Source organism: Pristiophorus japonicus, chromosome 5, assembly GCF_044704955.1.
Source record: "Pristiophorus japonicus isolate sPriJap1 chromosome 5, sPriJap1.hap1, whole genome shotgun sequence".
Taxonomy (NCBI): domain Eukaryota; kingdom Metazoa; phylum Chordata; class Chondrichthyes; family Pristiophoridae; genus Pristiophorus; species Pristiophorus japonicus.
In genome coordinates this window covers 218,200,936-218,222,424 of record NC_091981.1, presented here as the reverse complement: position 1 = coordinate 218,222,424, position 21,489 = coordinate 218,200,936, and the positions used below count along the sequence as shown (strand labels likewise).

General features: G+C 44.1%; 1 protein-coding gene across 1 annotated transcript in view; it reads left to right on the top strand.

The window, feature by feature from the left end:
• Positions 1-20,804: 20,804 nt before the first annotated feature.
• Positions 20,805-21,489, top strand: part of cdk14 (cyclin dependent kinase 14) — an 860,906-nt gene continuing 860,221 nt past the window's right edge. Inside the window, exon 1 of the mRNA XM_070881317.1 lies at positions 20,805-21,333. Within this exon, the coding sequence (XP_070737418.1) occupies positions 21,243-21,333 (91 nt within the window). The 5' untranslated portion in view covers positions 20,805-21,242. The remainder of the gene's footprint in view (positions 21,334-21,489) is intronic.

Below are 21,489 nucleotides of genomic sequence, written 5' to 3'. Positions count from 1 at the left end.
TGTCGCGACCGTTGCTGGCATACAGATCTCGTCCGCACTCATTGATTGGGGTTCCCCCCGTGCAACTATTAATGAAACGGACCTTAAAGACTAGGCTCTCGTTAATCCTCCCAGACATGCATGAAATTGTTGAGGCAAAGCGCCGGAAGGTAACTGAGTACCATGACCGAAATTCGAGGGGGAGGTGGAATGAGATAGGGGACAAAGTGTTTGTGCTAAACTATGGCAGGGGTCCCAAATGGCTTGCAAGGACAGTAACAGGCAAGGAAGGAAACAGGCTACTGGTTGTACAAATGGACAATGTCCAAACCTGCCGGAGGCATGTCGACCAAGTAAAAAGTAGATTCACCAACAACACACCAGAACCAGAGGCAGACTACAATGTGGAACTCACACCACACCTGGTGGACAGACAGAGGGAACAACCTGAGGAAAGGGCAGTCTCAACAGACAGCCCAGGTGAGATACCAGCAATCACACCGAAAGAAAAACAGGCACTAAGGCAAACAACTGAACCACAACTAAGACGCTCCACGCGAGAGCGTAGACCACCTGAGAGACTGAATCTATAAAGACAATAAGACTTGGGGGCGGGTGATGTCATGTATCTCACACTACTGTATATAACTGTACCTTACCATGCTATACATGACTGTAACTAGATATGACCTGTAACCACAAGCATACTTTACCACCAGGGGTGCACTTGCAGGAGACACTGCATACCTGTTCCACACAGGTATATAAAGGCAAGTCTCAGGCAAGTGTGGCACTCGAGAGCTGTGAATTAAAGGTGCAGGTCCAGAGTGACCTTGACTTCAGCATATGCCTCGTGTGAGTCTGTACTGCAGGGTCAGGACATTACAATTATGACGGCATCTGCGTCCACACCATAAATACAATCTAAAAAGGCTTCTTTGAAGCTGGCCAGACTGATAAGTCATGGGCTGTTGGCTAAACTTCACCTAGCTATTATTTGTTGTTTATAAGATCAACTATAAGTTCAGTTTCATATTGCAAGATTATGCGTTATCTTTTTATAGGCTATTTCCAAGCCTAGGACATTACATTTTTGCAAGTACCTGTACATTGTTTGTTTGAAATGGAATGGACTTGCATTTATATAGCATCTTTCACGTCCCCAGGACGTACCAAAATGCTTTATAGCCAATGAAGTGTAGTCGCTGTTGTAGGTCAATCTGGCAGCAAATTTGCACACAGCAAGATCCCACAAACATCAATAAGTTACATGGCCAAATATTATTTTTCGTGATGGTGGGTGAGGGAGAATTCCTTCTTCTTAGGCAGTCCCCTGGAGTCAAGGATGACTTGCTTCCACACTAAAGTGAGTTCTAAGGTGACTGATGAGACCAATGTCACAGGTGGGGCAGATGGTGGTTGGAGGGACAGATGGATGAGGTGATTGCTTTGTTGTATGCTCCTTCCAGCTCCTTCCACTGTTTGTACTTGGCTTCTGCGTGCTCCTGGTGAAGAAACTCGAAGTGTTCGGTGCCTTCTCGGATGCTCCTGCTCCACTTTGAGCGGTCTTCGGCCAGGGATTTCCAAGAGTTGGTGGGGATGTTGCATTTTTTCAAGGAGGCTCTGAGGATGTCCTTCAAGCGTTTTCTCTGCCCTCCTGGGGCTCGCCTGCCGCGACGTAGCTTGGATTCGAGTGCTTGTTTCGGGAGTCCAGCATTGGACATGCGGACAATGTGGCCCGCCCACTGGTCAAGCATGGTCAATGCCTCGATGCTGGAGTTGTTGGCTAAGGAGGAATAAATATTTTCTAGGACATTGGATGAACTCCCCTGCTCTCCTTCGAATAGTGCCATGAGAATTTTTGTCCTCCTCAGAGAGCAGACAGGGCCTCGGTTTAATGCCTCATCCAAAAGACGGCATCTCCAACAGAGAGTAGGGATAAATGGTTCATTCTCGGGTTGGCAATCAGTAACTAGTGGGGTGCCGCAGGGATCAGTGCTGGGACCCCAACTATTTACAAGCTATATTAACGACATGGATGAAGGGACTGAATGTAACGTAGCTAAGTTTGCTGACGATACAAAGATGGGAGGAAAAGCAATGTGTGAGGACACAAAAAACCTGCAAAACGATGTAGACAGACTAAGTGAGTGGGCAAAAATTTGGCAGATGGACTATAATGTTGGAAAGTGTGAGGTTATGCACTTTGGCAGAAAAAAATCGAAGAGCAGGTTATTATTTAAATGGAGAAAAATTGCAAAGTGCTGCAGTACAGCAGGACCTGGGGGCCCTGGTGCATGAAACACAAAAGGTTAGTATGCAGGTACAGCAAGTGATCAGGAAGGCCAATGGAATCTTGGCCTTTATTGCAAAGGGGATGGAATATGAAAGCAGGGAAGTCTTGCTACAGTTATACAGGGTGTTGGTGAAGCCACACCTGGAATACTGCATGCAGTTTTGGTTTCCATATTTAAGAAAGGATATACTTGCTTTTGTTGATAAGAGGCTCCCGAGATATGGGAAATGGTCCACGTTGTCCAGAGCTGCGCCGTGGATCTTGATGATTGGAGGGCAGTGCTGTGCGGCGGCGACAGGCTGGTGGAGGACCTTTGTCTTACAGATTGATGCGGAGATTCAGCATCGCCTCCAGTGCGCCAGTGCAGCCTTCGGCCATTCAGAGGAAAAAGGTGTTTGAAGACCAGGCCCTCAAATCTACCACCAAGCTCATGGTCTACAGGGCTGTAGTAATATCCCGCCCTCCTGTATGGATCTGAGGCATGGACGATGTATAGAAGGCACCTCAAGCAGCTGGAGATATATCATCAACGATGTCTCCGCAAGATCCTGCAAATCCCCTGGGAGGACAGGCGCTCCAACATCAGTGTCCTCGTCCAGGCTAACATCCCCAGTATTGAAGCACTGACCACACTCGATCAGCTTCACTGGGCAGGCCACATAGTTCGCATGCCAGATATGAGACTTCCTAAGCAAATGCTTTATGCGGAGCTCCTTCGCAGTAAACGAGCCAAAGGAGGACAACGGAAACGTTATAAGGACACCCTTAAAGCCTCCCTGGTAAAGTGCGACATCACCACTGACACCTGGGAGACCCTGAACGAAGACTGCCCAAGGTGGAGATAGTACATTCGTGAGGACGTTGAGATCTTCGAGTCTCAACGCAAAGAGCATGAAAAGGCCAAGCGCAAGCAGCGGAAGGAGGGCGCGGCAAACTAGCCCCACCGACCCCTTCCCTCGACGAATGTCTGTCCCACCTGTAACAGGGCCTATGGCTCTCGTAACGGACTGTTCAGCCATCAAAGAATTCACTTTGGGAGTGGAAGCAAATCCTCCTCGATTCCGAGGGACTGCCTATGATGATGATGATGATGATACTTGCTTTGGAGGCAGTTCAGAGAAACATAGAAACATAGAAACATGGAAAATAGGTGCAGGAGTAGGCCATTCAGCCCTTCGAGCCTACACTACCATTCAATAAGATCATGGCTGATCATTCACCTCAATACCCCTTTCCTGCTATCTCTCCATACCCCTTGATCCCTTTAGCCTTAAGGGCCATATCTAACTCCCTCTTGAATATATCTAATGAACTGGCATCAACAATTCTCTGCAGCAGGGAATTCCACAGGTTAACAACTCTCTGAGTGAAGAAGTTTCTCCTCATCTCAGTCCTAAATGGCGTATCCCTTATCCTAAGACTCTGTCCCCTGGTTCTGGACTTCCCCAACATCGGGAACATTCTTCCTGCATCTAACCTGTCCCGTCCCGTCAGAATCTTATACATTTCTATGAGATCCCCTCTTATCGTTCTAAACTCCAGTGTATAAAGACCCAGTTGATCCAGTCTCTCCTCATATGTCAGTCCAGCCATTCCTGGAATCAGTCTGGTGAACCTTCACTGCACTCCCTCAATAGCAAGAACGTCCTTCCTCAGATTAGGAGACCAAAACTGAACACAATATTCCAGGTGAAGCCTCACCAAGGCCCTGTACAATTGCAATAAGGCCTCCCTGCTCCTATACTCAAATCCCCTGGCTATGAAGGCCAACATGCCATTTGCCTTCTTCACCGCCTGCTGTACCTGAATGCCAACTTTCAATGACTGATGAACCATGACACCCAGGTCCCGTTGCACCTCCCCTTTTCCTAATCTGCCGCCATTCAGGTAATGTTCTACCTTTGTGTTTTTGCCACCAAAGTGGATAACCTCACATTTATCCACATTATACTGCATCTGCCATGCATTTGCCCTCTCACCTAACCTGTCCAAATCACCTTGCAGCCTTTTAGCATCCTCCTCTCAGCTCACACCACCGCCCAGTTTAGTGTCATCTGCAAACTTGGAGATATTACACTCAATTCCTTCATCCAAATCATTAATGTATATTGTAAAGAGCTGGGGTCCCAGCACTGAGCCCTGCAGCACTCCACTAGTCACAGGCTCCCATTCCGAAAAGGACCTGTTTATCCCTACTCTCTGCTTCCTGTCTGCCAACCAATTCTCTATCCACGCCAGTACATTACCCCTAATACCATGTGCTTTGATTTTGCACACCAATCTCTTATGTGGGACCTTGTCAAAGGCCTTTTGAAAGTCCAAATACACCACATCCACTGGTTTTCCCTTGTCCACTCTACTACTTACAACCTCAAAAAATTCCAGAAGATTTGTCAAGCATGATTTCCCTTTCATAAATCCATGCTGACTTGGACCGATCCTGTCACTGCTTTCCAAATGTACTGCTATTTCATCCTTAATAATTGATTTCAACATTTTCCCCACTACTGATGTCAGGCTAACCGGTGTATAATTACCCGCCTTCTCTCTACCTCCTTTTTTAAAAAGTGATGTTACATTAGCTACCCTCCAGTCCATAGGAACTGATCCAGAGTCGATAGACTGTTGGAAAATGATCATTAATGCATCCACTATTTCTCAGGCCACTTCCTTAAGTACTCTGGGATGCAGACAATCAGGCCCCGGGGATTTATCGACCTTTCACTCGATTGATTCTGGAGATGAGGGAGTTGACTTATGAGGAAAGTTTGAGGAGGTTGGGCCTCTACTCATTGGAATTCAGAAGAATGAGAGGTGATCTTATCGAAATGCAAAAGATTATGAGGGGGCTTGACAAGGTGGATGCAAAGAGGATGTTTCCATTGATAGGGGAGACTAGAACTAGGGGGCATAATCTTAGAATAAGGGGCTGCCCATTTAAAACTGAGATGAGGAAGAATTTCTTCTCTCAGAGGGTTGTAAATCTGTGTAATTCGCTGCCTCAAAGAGCTGTGGAAGCTGGGTCATTGAATAAGTTTAAGACAGATAAGGGAATAAAGGGTTATGGGGAGCGGGCAGGGAAGTGGACCTGAGTTCATGATCGGATCAGCCATGATCGTATTAAATGGTGGAGCAGGCTCGAGGGGCCATATGGCCTATTCCTGCTCCTATTTCTTATGTTCTTATGGTCTTATGCAGCACCCCCTCAGTACTACACTGAAGTGTCAACCTGGATTGTGTGCTCAAGTCTCTGGAGTGGGGTTTGAACGCCTGACCTTCTGAGAGCGCTACCACTGAGCCAAGACTGACACCTTTGGCCTGTAACCAAGCTAGCCAGGATGTTTAAGGCCACCTACTTCAAAGAGTGTTTAATTAAGTTATAGTGGCACGTTGCAGAGCTGCAGCAAACGTTCTAGGATCTTGCTAATAAGCTAGGTGACTTGATTGTGTGAACACCATAATTAGACTTAGGAAGTAATGAGCAGAGCCATAAGAGGAATTAATCACTCTGTTATGTGTTTTATAAGAAATATGTTGTACTCCACGACCAGGTGTAGCTGTTAAGCTTCTGACATTTCTTTATTTAATATTACCACAAATGCCTCATCTTAAAAATATGACATCAAAACTATGTTACTGGAGTGGCACAAAAAAAGAGAGAAAAAGACAAAAGTGCCTGGAAAAAAATGACAAGACAACAGTTAATTTATTAATCATTTCCAATGTCATGACGTTATCTCCTTGAAATATTTCTTATACTTTGTCGAGATAATACCTGACAAGAGACAACACTGTGAAGAAAGGTTTCATATCGATGTCTCTTGAACCATTTCACAATCTGTGCAACAATTTTGTACATGTTTACAGTTTACACTAATACCCAATTTACATCAAAAGGTTGCATCTGAAGACAGAAGAGACATTGATGGCATCCCTGTAAAGTGTCAAGGGAGGCACCAAAGACTCTCCTTGGAATGGGTTTCGCTACCACCACAAAATGTAAATAGATGGTGCAGCAACACATAGGTTGCCAAGCTGGATTTGGCTGCCATTGGGATCAGCACTGCACTTTTAGTTTTGTTGGTCTTTATTACACAGCTGTGCCAGACTTTGGTGAAGGTCCCCGACAGACTGGTAAAGTTGCAAACATAACTTTGCCTTAACTTTGTGTCCATGAGATTTAGAATTCTTGGGATGTGAATTTCTATATTGACTTGTAGCATTGACGATAACTGACTCTTGACTTTGTCACTCATGAGTTCTCAGAGCATCTCAATGCATTATGAGCTGTATTCTATATTTCCTCATGAGGAATCCTCTATGTGCTCAACTGGCTTTATCCTTTGCTTTGCAATGGAACTATCTTGCTAAAATTGTGCTGTTACTCATATGTATCTGTGTTTGAAGAAAAAGCAGCAAATTGCATAATGAAACACAAAAGTAGCCACACATAATAATCAGAAATGTTTTCCTGGAATTTTTAAATGAATACAGTTTTATACTGGCAACATGTATACAGGCCCTTGGACCTGACGGCTTGCATCCTAGGGTCTTAAGAGAAATAATGGCAGGGATTGTGGATGTATTGGTTGTAATTGACCAAAATTCCCTGGATTCTGGGGAGGTCCCAGCAGATTGGAAAAGCGCAAATGTAACGCCCCTATTCAAAAAAGGAGGCAGACAAAAAGCAGGAAACTAGAGATCAGTTAGCCTAACATCTGTGGTTGGGAAAATGTTGGAGTCCATTATTAAAGAAGCAGTAGCAGGACATTTGGAAAGGCAAAATTTGGTCAGGCAAAGTCAGCATGGATTTATGATGGGGAAGTCATGTTTGCCAAATTTGCTGGCATTCTTTGAGGATGTAACGAACAGGATGGATAAAGGGAAACCAGTGGATGTGGTGTATTTGGACTTCCAGAAGGCATTTGACAAGGTGCCACACAAAAGGTTACTGCACAAGATAAAAGTTCACGGGGTTGGGGGTAATATATTAGCATGGATAGAAGATTGGCTGACAAACAGAAAACAGAGAGTCGGGATAAATGGTTGCTTCTCTGGTTAGCAATCAGTAATGAGTGGGGTGCCGCAGGGATCACTGCTGGGACCTCAACTATTTACAATCTATAGTAACGACTTGGAAGAAGGGACTGAGTGTAACGGAGCCAAGTTTGCCAACGATACAAAGATGGGAGGAAGGACAATGTGTGAGGAGGACATAAAGAGGCTGCAGGAGGACATAGACAGGCTAAGTGAGTGGGCAAGAATTTGGTGGATGGAGTATAATGTTGGAAAGTGTGAGGTCATGCACTTTGGCAGAAAAAAATCAAAGAGCAAGTTATTATTTAAATGTAGAAAGATTGCAAAGTGCTACAGTACAGCGGGACCTGCAGGCACTTGTGCATGAAACACAAAAGGATAGTATGCAGGTACTGCAAGTGATCAGGAAGGCGAATGGAATCTTGGCCTTTATAGCAAAGGGGATGGAGTATAAAAGCAGGAAAGTCTTGTTACAGCTGTACAGGGTATTGGTGAGGCCACACCTGGAATACTGCGTGCAGTTTTGGTTTCTGTATTTAAGAAAGGATATACTTGCTTTGGAGGCAGTTCAGAGAAGGTTCACAAGGTTGATCCCGGGGATGAGGGGGTTGACTTATGAGGAAAGGTTGAGTAGGTTGGGCCCCTACTCATTGGAATTCAGAAGAATGAGAGGTGATCTTATCGAAACATATAAGATTATGAGGCGGCTTGACTAGGTGGATGCAGAAAGGATGTTTCCACTGGTGGGGGAGCCTAGGTGGGGCATGATCTTAGAATAAGGGGCTGCCCAGTTAGAACTGAGATGAGGAGAAATTTCTTTCTCAGAGCGTTGTAAATCTGTGGAATTCGCTGCCTCAGAGAGCTGTGAAAGCTGGGACATTAAATAAATTTAAGACCGAAATGGACAGTTCCTTGAACGATGGGGGGATGAGGGGTTATGGGGAGCAGGCAGGGAAGTGGAGCTGAATCCATGATCAGATCAGCCATGATCTTATTGAATGGCAGAGCAGGCTCGAGGGGCCTTATGGCCTTCTCCTGTTCCTATTTCTTATGTTCTTATGTTCTTATGTTCCGAAATACAGTGTTGTAATTGTTGGTGGGTCACAGATTGAACTTTTGAGGGAATAAATTAATTCGGAAAAAAATAGTAAAGTCTTTATAGCTAGAATTTCCATTGGGATCGCTCCCGTCTGATTCTTACCGGTATTCCAGCAGTTGTGTCTTTTGAACCACCGGAATACCGCTGCTGCTTGCTCCCGCGATTTTTGATGGTCGATTCTCGGCGGTGGCAGTGTGAAACAGTAGCGTGCCGGAGCGGGCGGTGGTGAAGTGCCTGAAAGTCGCTGATTTGCTTGCATTACTAAAGGCAAGCAGCCCCCCTAGAAACACGTGTTTTTTTTGGTCTCTGCGCATGCCCGGGCATTCTCCTGTGATTTCGGGGTCAAAGGTGACCCTGCGCATGCGCAGAGAATGGTGAGAGAGTGCTGGTGATTTGGAGAGTGCTGAGGTGGAGATTGATTTAAAAGAGAAAGAGAAGAGTTATTTATATATATTTCTAAAGTGATTTGGAACATTATTTTCATTAATAATTGATAATATAACATATAATAATAATAGTACAACATAAAAATAATAATAATAATAAATAATAAATAATTATTTAAATATAAATATCAGTATAAATAAGATGCAAAAACAAGCTATGGAAGTGGAGAGGGAGGTAGGTGGGTCGAGGAGGGCCGCTCATTTCGGCGAAGAAGCCCAAGAATCGTTGCTGCATGATGTGGAGGCCCGCTGGAAGCAATTAACACAGGGTGTTCGAGGAAAACCTGCATAAAATGTGTATCAGAGGTTTTGACGAGAAATTGCTGAGGCGATGTTGTCTATCGCGCCCGTGATGCGGGGGCCGAACCAGTGCCACAAATGATGCAATGATATCGTTGGGTCGGCGAGAGTAAGTAATAATTTTTATCATGCACTGACTAATTATTCTTAAATAGTGCCACGTTTTATTATGTTGTAAAGCTTGGTGTCATTTTTTATTTCCCACCTTCGATCTCATTGTGTTAGTCCTCTGTATTTTCACGTGTTCATCATGCAACACTTGCGTGCTAGCAGAACTTAAATAGTGCACTCGTTGACGAAAGGACCGGGGACGGTTAATTGGGGATGTCTATCCATATATGTATGTGTGTGTTCCACATTAGTAGCTATGAAATTAGTTTACACATATTTTTTGTCACCTTTGCAGAAAAAATTAGCCGGCAATAGGGCGGAGCTCCGCAAAACGGGTGGAGATCCGCCGAAGACTCTTGAATTAACAGACCTAGACGCGCTGCTTGCATGTATGATTGCACCGCCACGTGTGTTGGTGCCGAACCGGTTATCACGGAGGGTAAGTCTGCATAATCCCTGGGCTGTACTGCAGTCATGTAATTCAATGTTGATATACTCATAATAAAGGGTGAAATTGAGTACTGTGTGTAATGAGCAAGTGTGACCTTAGCTCCTTTAATAAGATTCCAGAGTGCAGTTACCTCATGGGTGACCTGCTTATATACTGTGCTCCCAAGGGATGTTGGGATCCCTTGGGACTCCAACAGGTGGGCCCTCTGGTGGTCAGGTGTCATGCAGGTTACAAAGGGTTAAATACATAACAAATGTTATGTCAATATAATGTAGAATGTAATGTAATGCTGAGAACACAAAATGTTATTAGCTATGACATGATTTTTTGGTTGATTGTGCTCTGATACTTGGAAAGCAACATATTGTTTGGGACTCAAGTTTTGTTATGTCATGTAGTTTCTGTCTACTTTGATTATGATAGTTTCATGTAATGATTCTCGGTAATATATGTTTGTTCTCCACATAAGCCTGTGCAAAAGTGAATTGCTCTCATGTTACCTCTGACCCTTCCCCTGGCTCCCTCCCCTCCCTTGTCGCCAAGCATTAATGTTATGTTTTTACAGTTGCACAGGTGGAGCCGCCTGTCCCTCCCAGAGAGGAGTCATTGGAGGGACTGAGGAATGAAACGCTGGTGATGGAACAGATGGTTGAGGAGCAGGAGGAGAACACTCCTCAAAACTTTGTCATGGTGGTAATGGAGGAGGAGGGAGGGGTGACGGGACTTCAAGGGTCCTTTCTAACCACGGCCACCGGTTACTCGTCGTAATCCACCTTTCCTGAATTCCGGTCCGAGGAAGCGGGACCAAGCGGCATGCAGCGACACACACCGACCCCAATGCTGAATCAGCGGCAACTGATCCGGCAAGGTGGGAACGCTGTGAGACAGGCAGATGCGATCCTGGACATGGTGGGACTGTCTAGGACGAACATTGAAGTGAGTCGAGAGTTCCTCCAGGCCATTACTGGGTTGTCTGCAAATATCGCCGCTTTAGCATCCTGTCAATTGGAGGATATGGCGGAGCTGATTGCGGTGGTGAGGGAGAATAGCCAGTCCGTTAATGCCAATGCTATGTGGCAATAGAAGGTCCTGGAATATGGCACTGCACCCCAAGGTGCCATATCACCATATCACCAATGGTGACAGCACCTGATCGTCGGGAAGAACCAGTTTCTACCGACTTTGAAGATGGGTCCTCAGCATCCCCAGTTTCTCCAGAGCCCCCACACATTGCACTACCATTGTCACCGACCCCCCCCTCCCCTGCCCCTCAGCAGTCACGCTCGAGGTGCTCAGCTGCACGACGTACTGGTCCCAACATGGGCAGGGCCAGGGGTATTGATAGCAAGAGGAGGAGGGGATAAGGGCCAAGGGTCAGGGGGGGATTGGGGAGGAAAGGCGTTGGGAAAGGTGGCCGCCGGTAGAAGCGTGGGAGGGTGCGGGGGTGGTTTGGGTGTTGTTTTTACTGTTGTTTTTACTGTTGTTGTTGTTGACAATGTTTTGTTTTGTAAAATTTTCATTCAGAACAATTATTTTATTTTATTACATTGTTAAAGTTTAATTCAAATTTCAACTTTTATTAAAAAAATTAATTCAACTAAATCATTCTTGTGCTGTGTCACACTCACTTCTGAAAAATGAGGAGTAACAATCGTTGTAAGTGTCAGCAATATTGGCAATTCAAGCACACCAAGTATGTTCAGATGTTCACACAATTATCCACAAAATATTCAAAATCCATTAATAACTATTCCAGAAATCACTCAAACTCAATGAAAATCACTAAAAATACATTCCAGCCTGCTGGCAATTTTACGCAGCCTTCCCCCCCTCCTCGCCCCCCCCATAGAAAAAAAAACCAAAATGGAGGCATAATGCTGGGACAAGGCAAAGTAAGTACCTAAAAAATGAGCGGTACCGATTCTCAGCGATAGCGGGCAGTAAAAACAGCATCATTAGGGAAATTAGCGCTGCATGGGAATTTTCTTCATTTTTTGGGTGGGAAACGTGAGCGGGCGATGTGCAGCAACGCCGGCAGTAATCGTAGGCCGAAATTACCACCGGCGATAATCGGGACTAAAACAGGCATTAAACGGGCAGTACCGGGCGGTCATTTGCCTTTCTGGCAAAAACGGGCAGTAACTGGCCGGTAATCCGGCAATTCCAATGGAATTTCTAGCCCTTAGAATGTCGAAGACCTTCTTGAGTGACTACATTATGAAATTTGTAAATACTCCTCATCACTGTTGGGTATTATGGACACTTTATTTAATGTTAAATCCGGACTGAAATTTCACTCCCATGTGGCAGTGACGCAGACATGCACTGGGCAGCAAGACCTTCAACCTGATGTATGCTTGCTTTGGATTTTCTGCTGGGCCTGTGCTGGGGGAGCAAGAGACTCGTGAGCCTCATAGGCCCATGGTGTAATGTATTTGCTTCATGGGTTCTTTGCTTAAGAATTTATAGCAACACATTGTTATTAAGAACTAGTTGGTTGATTAGCAAAATGTTTAATAATCACACTACACATTACCAGTTCATCCACCAGGCTCACAACCACCTGCCTCATCGTGGATCCCCTGAACCCAACTGGCTGGGGTTTTATTGAGTCTTGTGAACATCACGTGACTGGCTAAGTCACTCCCAACTAACAGCTCAACAAACCTGTGAGCATACATTACACATGGTTGAGGGGAAAGTCCATGTGTGTGTTGCAGGCATGCTACTGTAGTATAGAAGTCACTTACCTTGAGAACGTTCTTCAAGCTGTTGAATTTCTTCCTCAACTGGGAGGATAATCCTTTTACTGCAGAAACTGCATTCACCTGCCTGGCCAATCGTGCCAGCAGCTTATTGAAGAGGGTGCCCCTTACATCCAAAAATGACATGCCTCCTTGCCATTTTATTCTTCAGCATGACCTCTAGGGCTCTCTCAGAAAAGGGCTCTATCCTCTCCCCCCACCGTGAAAATTCATCATCGTCATTATCATAGGCAGTCCCTTGGAATCGAGGAAGACTTCCTTTCATTCCTGAAGTGAGTTCTTTGGTGGCTGAACAGTCCAATACGAGAGCCACATACCCTGCCACAGGTAGGACAGACATTCGTCGAGGGAAAGGGGGGGTGGGACTGGTTTGTCGTGCGCTCCTTCCACTGCCTGTGCTTGACCTCTTCACGCTCTCAGCGTTGAGATTCGAAGAGCTCAACGCCCTCTCTGATGCACTTTCTCCATCTTGGGCGATCTTCGGCCAGAGGCTCCCAGGTGTCAGTAGTGATGTCACACTTTATCAGGGAGGCTTTGAGGGTGTCCTTGTAACGTTTCCACTGCCCACCTTTGGCTCATTTGCCGTGAAGGAGCTCCGCATGGAGCATTTGCTTAGGGAGTCTCATGTCTGGCATGCGAACTATATGGCCTGCCCAACGAAGCTGATCGAGTGTGGTCAGTGCTTCAATGCTGGGGATGTTAGCCTGGACAAGGACACTGATGTTGGTGCGTCTGTCCTCCCAGAGGATTTGCAGGATCTTGTGGAGACATCGTTGGTGATATATCTCCAGCGACTTGAGGTGTCTTCTGTACATCATCCATGCCTCTGATCCATACAGGAGGGTGGGTATTACTGCAGCCCTGCAGACCATGAGCTTGGTAGTAGATTTGAGGGCCTGGTCTTTTCCTCAGGCGGCCGAAGGCTGCACTGGAGCACTGGAGGCGATGTTGAATCTCCGCATCAATGTTTGCCTTTGTTGACAAGAGGCTCCCGAGGTATCGAAAATGGTCCACGTTGTTGAGGGCCACGCTGTGAATCTTGATGACCGTGGGGCAGTGCTGTGCGGCGAGGACAGGCTGGTGGAGGACCTTTGTCTTACGGATGTTCAGCATAAAGCCCATGCTTTCATATGTCTCAGTGAATACATCGACTATATCCTGCAACAGTGCACTCTATTTCCAGTGCACAGAGAGAAACTCCACAAAACCCACTCATTTACATACTGCTATTGTGTAAACAATGTTACTGGAGTCACACACTCAGACACATGGAGGCCAGGGGCTGGTATTTCCTGGGCAGGGACAGAATATGCAGGTGCAGTTCCTGCCTTACTTTAGTACAATATGCAGCAGCGGAAGCAGATTCGGGCAGTTTGCAGCCAACAGGAAGTGCAGGTGCATTTATACTTCTTGTTGGCTGCAAATAGGCCCATTCTGCTTCTTCTGATGCATATTGTGCTAAAGTAAGGCAGGAGCTGCACCTGCACATTCTGTCCCTGCCCAGGAAATCCCAGCCCTGACCGCCATGTGTCTGAGTGCGTGACTCCAGTAACATTGTTTACACAATAGCAGTTTATAAGTGAGTGGGTTTTGTGGAGTTTCTGTCCTGTGCACTGCAAATGAATGCATGCCACTGATGTGTCCCAGTGGAATTTCAGCCTCATAGTTTCAGCTAGTGGGGGTCTAAAATGGAGGCTGGAGACAAAACTGACAGCAGAAGACAGTCAGGCTGACAGAAAAGATAAAAGGCCTTTTGTTTATAAGCCAACTAAGATATAGCTTCTTTGATGGCTGGGCAACATTTTCAAAATGTTAATATATGTATCTTTTTGTTGTGGTCCAAAGATCATAATTTTAAGTTGTATAAGGCCAGATTTAAGTTAGATTTCAGTGGTTCTTTTCCCAGAGAATAGTGGACCTCTGGAACAGGCTGCCGGCTTGTATGGTGAACACTGATTCACTGAATACCTTCAAGCGAGAGCTGTACTGGTTTTTGGTTGGGGCGGAGATCACCTCATGCAAAAGTTAGGTACTGATCAGGGTCAGAGTGATCTCCTGGACTAGTTTTGATTGCCTAAGGGGGCTGGAGCGTAATTTCCCAGATTTCTTTTTTACAAATTGGCCTGCGTTTTTATCTGTTTTTTCACCTCTCCCAGGAGATCACATGGTTTTAGATGGGGTGCGAAGTGTATATATTGTGATCCACAAGGCATCACAATGGTGTGGTACAGACTGGATGGATCAGAGAGTCTTTTCCTGTTCATATGTTCGTAGTGTAAGATTAGGATCACAGGCCACACACAGTTTACCCAAAGGGTCTTGGGAGTCATAAAGCATTTTATTAAGGAGCAGTCGTTCAAATATAGTCAAATACAACAGACAATCAAGACAGATATAATAGACAATCGACTGTGACAAGTAACTGATATTAGTCCCGATCAACCGCAGGCATGAACAGTTCTTCTCTGTACCGTCTGCCTTGAAAGCACTTTAGGTATCGCTTTTATTATCTTTTTAGTGGTGCGCCTGGGGTAAGGTGATGGGCAGGACTATTTAACCTATAAGGGCTCTTCCCAAACCAGGGTGCCCAATGGCTCGTCTAGTTCTTTGTCTCAACTCTTGGGTGAAATCCTCTTCTTCACATGGCTTTCCTGTTTATACTTTCTGAAGGCCTATCGCTCCTGTCCTTATCCTCCCAAAGTTGAAGTCAGACATGCCTGCAGATGTTATTAGCTGCCTGTTATCAGTTATTTATGGAACAAATCCTTCAATTCTAACACCAGTCTGAAGAGACTTTTTTGTCTCAAGTTATTTCTTCCAATCCACGATTTCTTCTAATCTACGATTTCTTACAATTGCACAATCTAAGGGGAATATAAAACACAAGCTGACAGATGTCAGCCATTATCCATTTGTCTGTGAATATGTGAAAACTGTTAGCATTTATGTTTGCTGGATTTCTTCAGGCTTGAGGGGCCAAATGGCCTACTCCTGCTCCTAGTTCTTATGTTTTTATGTTCTTAAATGACATCTCATTCTGAAAGATTGCAGACTTATGTACAAAGGAAAAAGAAGATTCAGCTGATTCGTCCAAGAGAGCTATTACATTCCAAGAAACTGTACAATGACACATTTCTAAAAGGACATATCAACCCATTGTGGACTAATTCCCACTCTCTGACTAATATTGTTCTGTTTTGTATTTTACCTATGCTTTTCTACTTCTGTGTAATATTTTATTTATAAATAAATCTAGAACAGTAGCTTAACCTGTATAAAGTTGAATAGAGTAGAATATTTTCTGTTGTCTGATAGACATCGTATATTCGCCAGTAACCAGTTTACGATGATCAGGTTTTGGACCTAGACTACACTTATCCAATATGATAGAGAATAAAGATGCAGATTTCAGTTTGTAGGAGACTTAGTCGGCTCATCTACTAAATAAAAATATTTGTAAAAAAAATGTAACAGACAACACAAATATGATGGTGACATCTCAATTCATTTACAGTGCTGGTAACATTATTCTTATATTATACTTTATCTAACCTCAAAGCTCTCCGCTACATCATGACTAATTTATTTAGAAATATCACTAGCATGAGAGCTAGAGCATTATCCTTTCCAGATACAAACATATACTTTGGCTTGCCTAGGCAAGCAAGCTATATTGTGGTTCAAGCAAAAGCTAAAGCTCTTACCATTGTATTATATTGAAAAGGATCTGGCAGCACTGATCAACTGCGTGCTTTCTCTTTCAGAACATTGTCCATGTCAGTAAAATAAGTGCCCTTTAATAATGTTCCCATCACACTGGCCTAGTCTTTCGGATGAGACATTAAACCAAGACTCCGTCTGCTCTCTCAGGTGGATGTAAACGATCCCATGGCACTATTTTGAAGAAGAGCAGGGAAGTTATCCCTGGTGTCCTGGCCAATATTTATCCCTCAATTAACATAACAAAAACAGATGATCTGGTCATTATCACATTGCTGCTTGTGGGAGCTTGCTGTGTGCAAATTGGCTGTTCTGTTTCTCACATTACAACAGTGACTACACTTCAAAAAGTACTTCATTGGCTGCAAAGCACTTTAAGACGTTGTGAAAGTTGCTATATAAATGTAAGTTTTTCTTTCTTTTAGAAATTGTTTCTAGCTGGCAGAAGTGTGATCTGAGCGCAAGGAACAATCCCTGCCCGAGACATACCCGATATTCAGGGCAGCCGAAATTCGCATATGGGTCCTCAAACAGACATTCGACCACCTATTTGCCTCTGCAAAGGGCCTAATGTAGGGTTGCCAACTCTGGTTGGACGTATTCCTGGAGGTTTCAATACATGATCTCCTGCCTTCAACTGCCCCACCCAGTAACACAGCTTTTTTCCCCCCACTTCCTATATTTTTATAACTGATAAACAAAAGTATTCAAAGAAAATGAAACAAACACACAATTTTTTTACGCCCCTACGAATTTACTCGCAGCAGTGTCTAGAAGATTCAAATCCTAGAGACTCCAGGGCAAAACTGGAGGGTTGGCACCCCTAGCCTAATGCCTGTTTCAGATACAGGACCTGGACATCTCTTTTCTGCCTTTACCAATATAGTGGGAGGCCCACTTCCAGCGCATAATGAGTGCATGTGCCACGCCCGCCATATTGGATGTCTAGGTGCCCGTTATGCACCTGGAAATCAGGTGCAGCACTATATAATTTCAAATCCACTGATTTTTCTGTGAAACTGAAAAAATACCAAAATGTCTTTGTAAGAGGGTAAAAAATACACTTGAGTAAGGAGCATACTATTTAAGTAAAAGGAACACTTAAAGATACGGTAATGGCATAGCTTTAAAGGGAGTAAACGGTTAAAGGGAGTAGCTTTGCTTGTGTGCTTATCTTTTTAAAAATGCAGAACTAGCTATCATTAACTAGTGGGGTGCCGCAGGGATCAGTGCTGGGACCCCAACTATTTACAATCTATATTAATGACTTGCCAGAAAAGACCGGGTGTAACCAAGTTTGCTGACGATACAAAGTTAGGAGGAAAAGCAATGTGTGCGGAGGACACAAAAAATCTGCAAAAGGACATAGACAGGTTAAGTGAGTGGGCAAAAGGTTGGCAGATGGAGTATAATGTTGGAAAGTGAGGTCATGCACTTTGGCAGAAAAAATCAAAGAGCAAGTTATTATTTAAATAGAGAAAAATTGCAAAGTGCTGCAGTACAGCGGGACCTGGGGGTACTTGTGCATGAAACACAATAGGTTAGTACACAGGTACAGCAAGTGATCAGGAAGGCCAATGGAATCTTGGCCTTTATTGCAAAAGGGATGGAGTATAAAAGCAGGGAAGTCTTGCTACATTTATAGGTATTGGTGAGGCCACACCTGGAATACTGCGTGCAGTTTTGGTTTCCATATTTACAAAAGGATATACTTGCTTTGGAGGCAGTTCAGAGAAGGTTCAATAGGTTGATTTTGGAGATGAGGGGTTGACTTATGAGGAAAGGTTGAGGAGGTTGGGCCTCTACTCATTGGAATTTAGAAGAATGAGAGGTGATCTTATCGAAACGTAAAAGATTATGAGGGGGCTTGACAAGGTGGATGCAGAGAGGATGTTTCTACTGATAGGGGAGACTAGAACTAGGGGGCATAATCTTAGAATAAGGGACTGCCCATGTAAAACTGAGATGAGGAGGAATTTCTTCTCTCAGAGGGTTGTAAATCTGAGGAATTCGCTGCCTCGGAGAGCTGTGGAAGCCGGGACATTGAATAAATTTAAGACAGAGATAGACAGTTTCTTAACCAATAAGGGATTAAGGGGTATGGGGAGTGGGCAGGGAGGTGGACCTGAGTCCATGATCGGATCAGCCATGATCGCATTAAATGACGGAGCAGGCTTGAGGGGCCTTATGGTCTACTCCTGCTCATATTTCTTATGTTCTTAAACCAGGGCAAGGTTAACACTGCAGAACAACACACTCCAAAAGGCTGAGATCGGCCCCGCATGCAATAGAGAAATAAAAATGCTGCAAGACCACTCAGCAGCCAGTCTGATAAGGGTTAACGAATCAATGTAGCTCCGTAGATCAGTTGTAAGCCAACTGGTAGTCGTAAACTAGTGTTCACGAGGCCATCATGCCTTGAAAACTGTATACCTGTGTGTGTAGAACCCTTGTTCGTTGAAGGTTTGGAACACTTCCCCTGCAAATGCTTGAAACATAGAAACATAGAAAATAGGTGCAGAAGTAGGCCATTCGGCCCTTCAAGCCTGCACCATAAAGAGCGGAGTATTGAACCAAGATTTTGTCTGAGTGGTTCCATGATCGCTATATGGGCTGGTGTCGATTCCTTATTTCAGGAAATCCACCTGAAAGAAGAAAAGTCTCCTTTTTACCCCAACAGTCTTTTAAATCATACGCTTGTAGAACAAACCAGAATGTAAAATTGGATATAAACAGAGTTGTGAAGCTGTGCGAAGGTTGAAATCCATCTTCTAGATTACTTTTTCAACACCAATAGTACAGTAATCAGCAATTCGCAAAAGCTCATGTGGATTAAGTTGAAAAATCTCCTATTAGGAATATATTGGGAGAGGACCAGCATAAAACAAAAATTGACTACATTAATGGAAAGTTACTTTTGAAGTCTGGAACAAACATGAATATTGATGATATTCTGCAGAAGTAAATAGCAACTGAGGGAAGCTGAGAGTGAGGTTAATGTGTTTTTGAATAGTAGAATTGTTGGGAAAATTCTGCACTTAAACATGACTGGCATGAATAGTCGTCAGCTGGAAGTGCATATTGACCAAAGCCGAAACCTATTCAGTGAGGTTGTCTCCATATAAGAACTTTGTTGCAAAGATTTCAAGATGATTTGATTAATGCCCCTTGATACGTAAGTACCAGTAATATGCAGCAGATTTGGGACTCAATCTCCCTTTGCTTATATTAATTGAAGAAATCCTTATTGGCATTTTATTAAGTATGACCAATCAGACAATAAAGATCACTCGATTCTCCAAGATAGAAAAACGTGCAGAATACATAAACTTGCAAAGTAAGAAGCTTGTCCGTGTCAAATAAATGTCATTCTTCTAAGCTTTGATGCTCTGTGGCCTACTTAACCACTTTATGATTGAATTACGATACTGATGAGGTAATTTGCAGCCTCGAGGAAATGCTGGCCTGCTGAACTTTTCCCCTGCCTCTCCTCCACCCTCCACTCAATTCTGAGCTGGATGTTCAGGTGGGGGACGAAAATGGCGCAAAACAAGTTAGTAAACAGCAAGTATACACTTCTGTATAAATCCAATTTGAAATCGGGCAACTGAGCATTATCACAGTGCATCACTTCCCAATTTTCAGTTATCTAACACGAACGAATCAGATACGAGGTAAAAGTTACTACAAATGAAAAATATTGTAATCAGCTTGCGAAAATATGGCTTTTCTCACCCGATTGGGGTGGACGGCCTTGGATTTCCACCTTCCCCGTGGAAATATCACGAGGTGCAACTTTGTGTTAACTTGAATAAGAAAGTATTTTTGGAATCATTGAGTTTATTAAAAAAAATTAGGTTAGCAGAATATGCTGATGTGCCCAAAACTCTGCCACGGCAGTGAGTATAGCGAGAAGGAAAAGTCCTGAATGTGTTTTTTTTGTTTTTTGAGTTAATGCAGTTCTGTTCCGAGGATCAGCCTCTTTAGCTCCACAATCGCAATCTGTCTAGTCTTCTTGTTAAGGGTCTTGTTACTGCTGCTATAGCAGGCTGGCTGCGGGCTATATTCCTGGTCATTTTTGTTCAAGTACAGATGTCAGTAACCGTGATGTCATCAGGTTAATGAGGCTGGGCCATTCTCTAACCTAAAAACATAAACGACGATTTACAACAAAATCTTTGAGTCGGTGAGGTTATATATATATATTTTATTAACACATTTAAAACAAAACCCAGTCCGCATCCATTCTAGGTAAACTGTGATATTATTTCTCATTTAATTGGATGGTAACCCGTCTCGCTTTCTGCTTCACATTCGGCATCTTGAGCAATGTTTCTCCACTGTGCCAAACAGTTTTTAACACAAAATACAAGAGGGAAATATCTGGGTGGCAACCAACTCTGGAGCCCTGCATCCTCAGAGGCAGTGTGGAGGGGGAGAGAGAGAGAGAGAGAGGAGGCTGCAGATTGATTGAAATGTGGCTTGTCCATAGGGAGAGCAGTGGGCTGTGTGAGAGACCCAATCGGGCGAGAGGGGCTGGGATTTCGGGAGCTGAAGTGCCTCTGACTTGCCGAGAAAATGACAACCAGCGCAGCGGAGCTTTGAGCGGCTGGTTTCTCAGGGCTGAGAGTGGTTATCACTGGAAACCAACCCCTCTCCTTGCCTCCTTTTTTCATCCCCCCGCCCCGCACCCTCCTCCTATTCTCTTCTGCGTTTCTCGTTCAAAGCACAGAACAAATTATCACTTATCTGGATGCATTACTTTTTTTAGTGGCTTGCCAAGAATTCGAGGGGAGGGGGAAATTCTCTAGGATTTAACTTCCAAATCGCCGAAGGGGCTGTGAACACACTTCCTGTGTTTGACAGAAGGATGGGGGGAAGCCTTCAAACTTGAGTCAAACGTTTCGTCTTTCATTTGCTGTTTAATTATTTTAGGGAGAGGGACAAATATTTTTTTTCTCTCCCATTGAGACAGTATCTGCTGAGTACCGAGGCAGCGAGACAGAGTCAGGGACCACATTGCACGACTTGCCCGGCGATGTGTGATATGATTTCAGAGCAGTCGGCTGAGAAAATAAGCAGAATGAAAAAGTTGAGAAGAACTTTATCGGAGAGTTTCAGTCGTTTGGGTAAGTGTATTAGTTACTTAACTTTTTTTTAAAAAGAAAGTAAATGGCGTAATTTCACATTTACTTGCGTTTTCTGGAAATGTGTTCATTAGGTTATAAACATGTCTAGTGCCTGTCGGGGAATTTTGTGTTCTCCCTTAACAAAAAGAAACACTT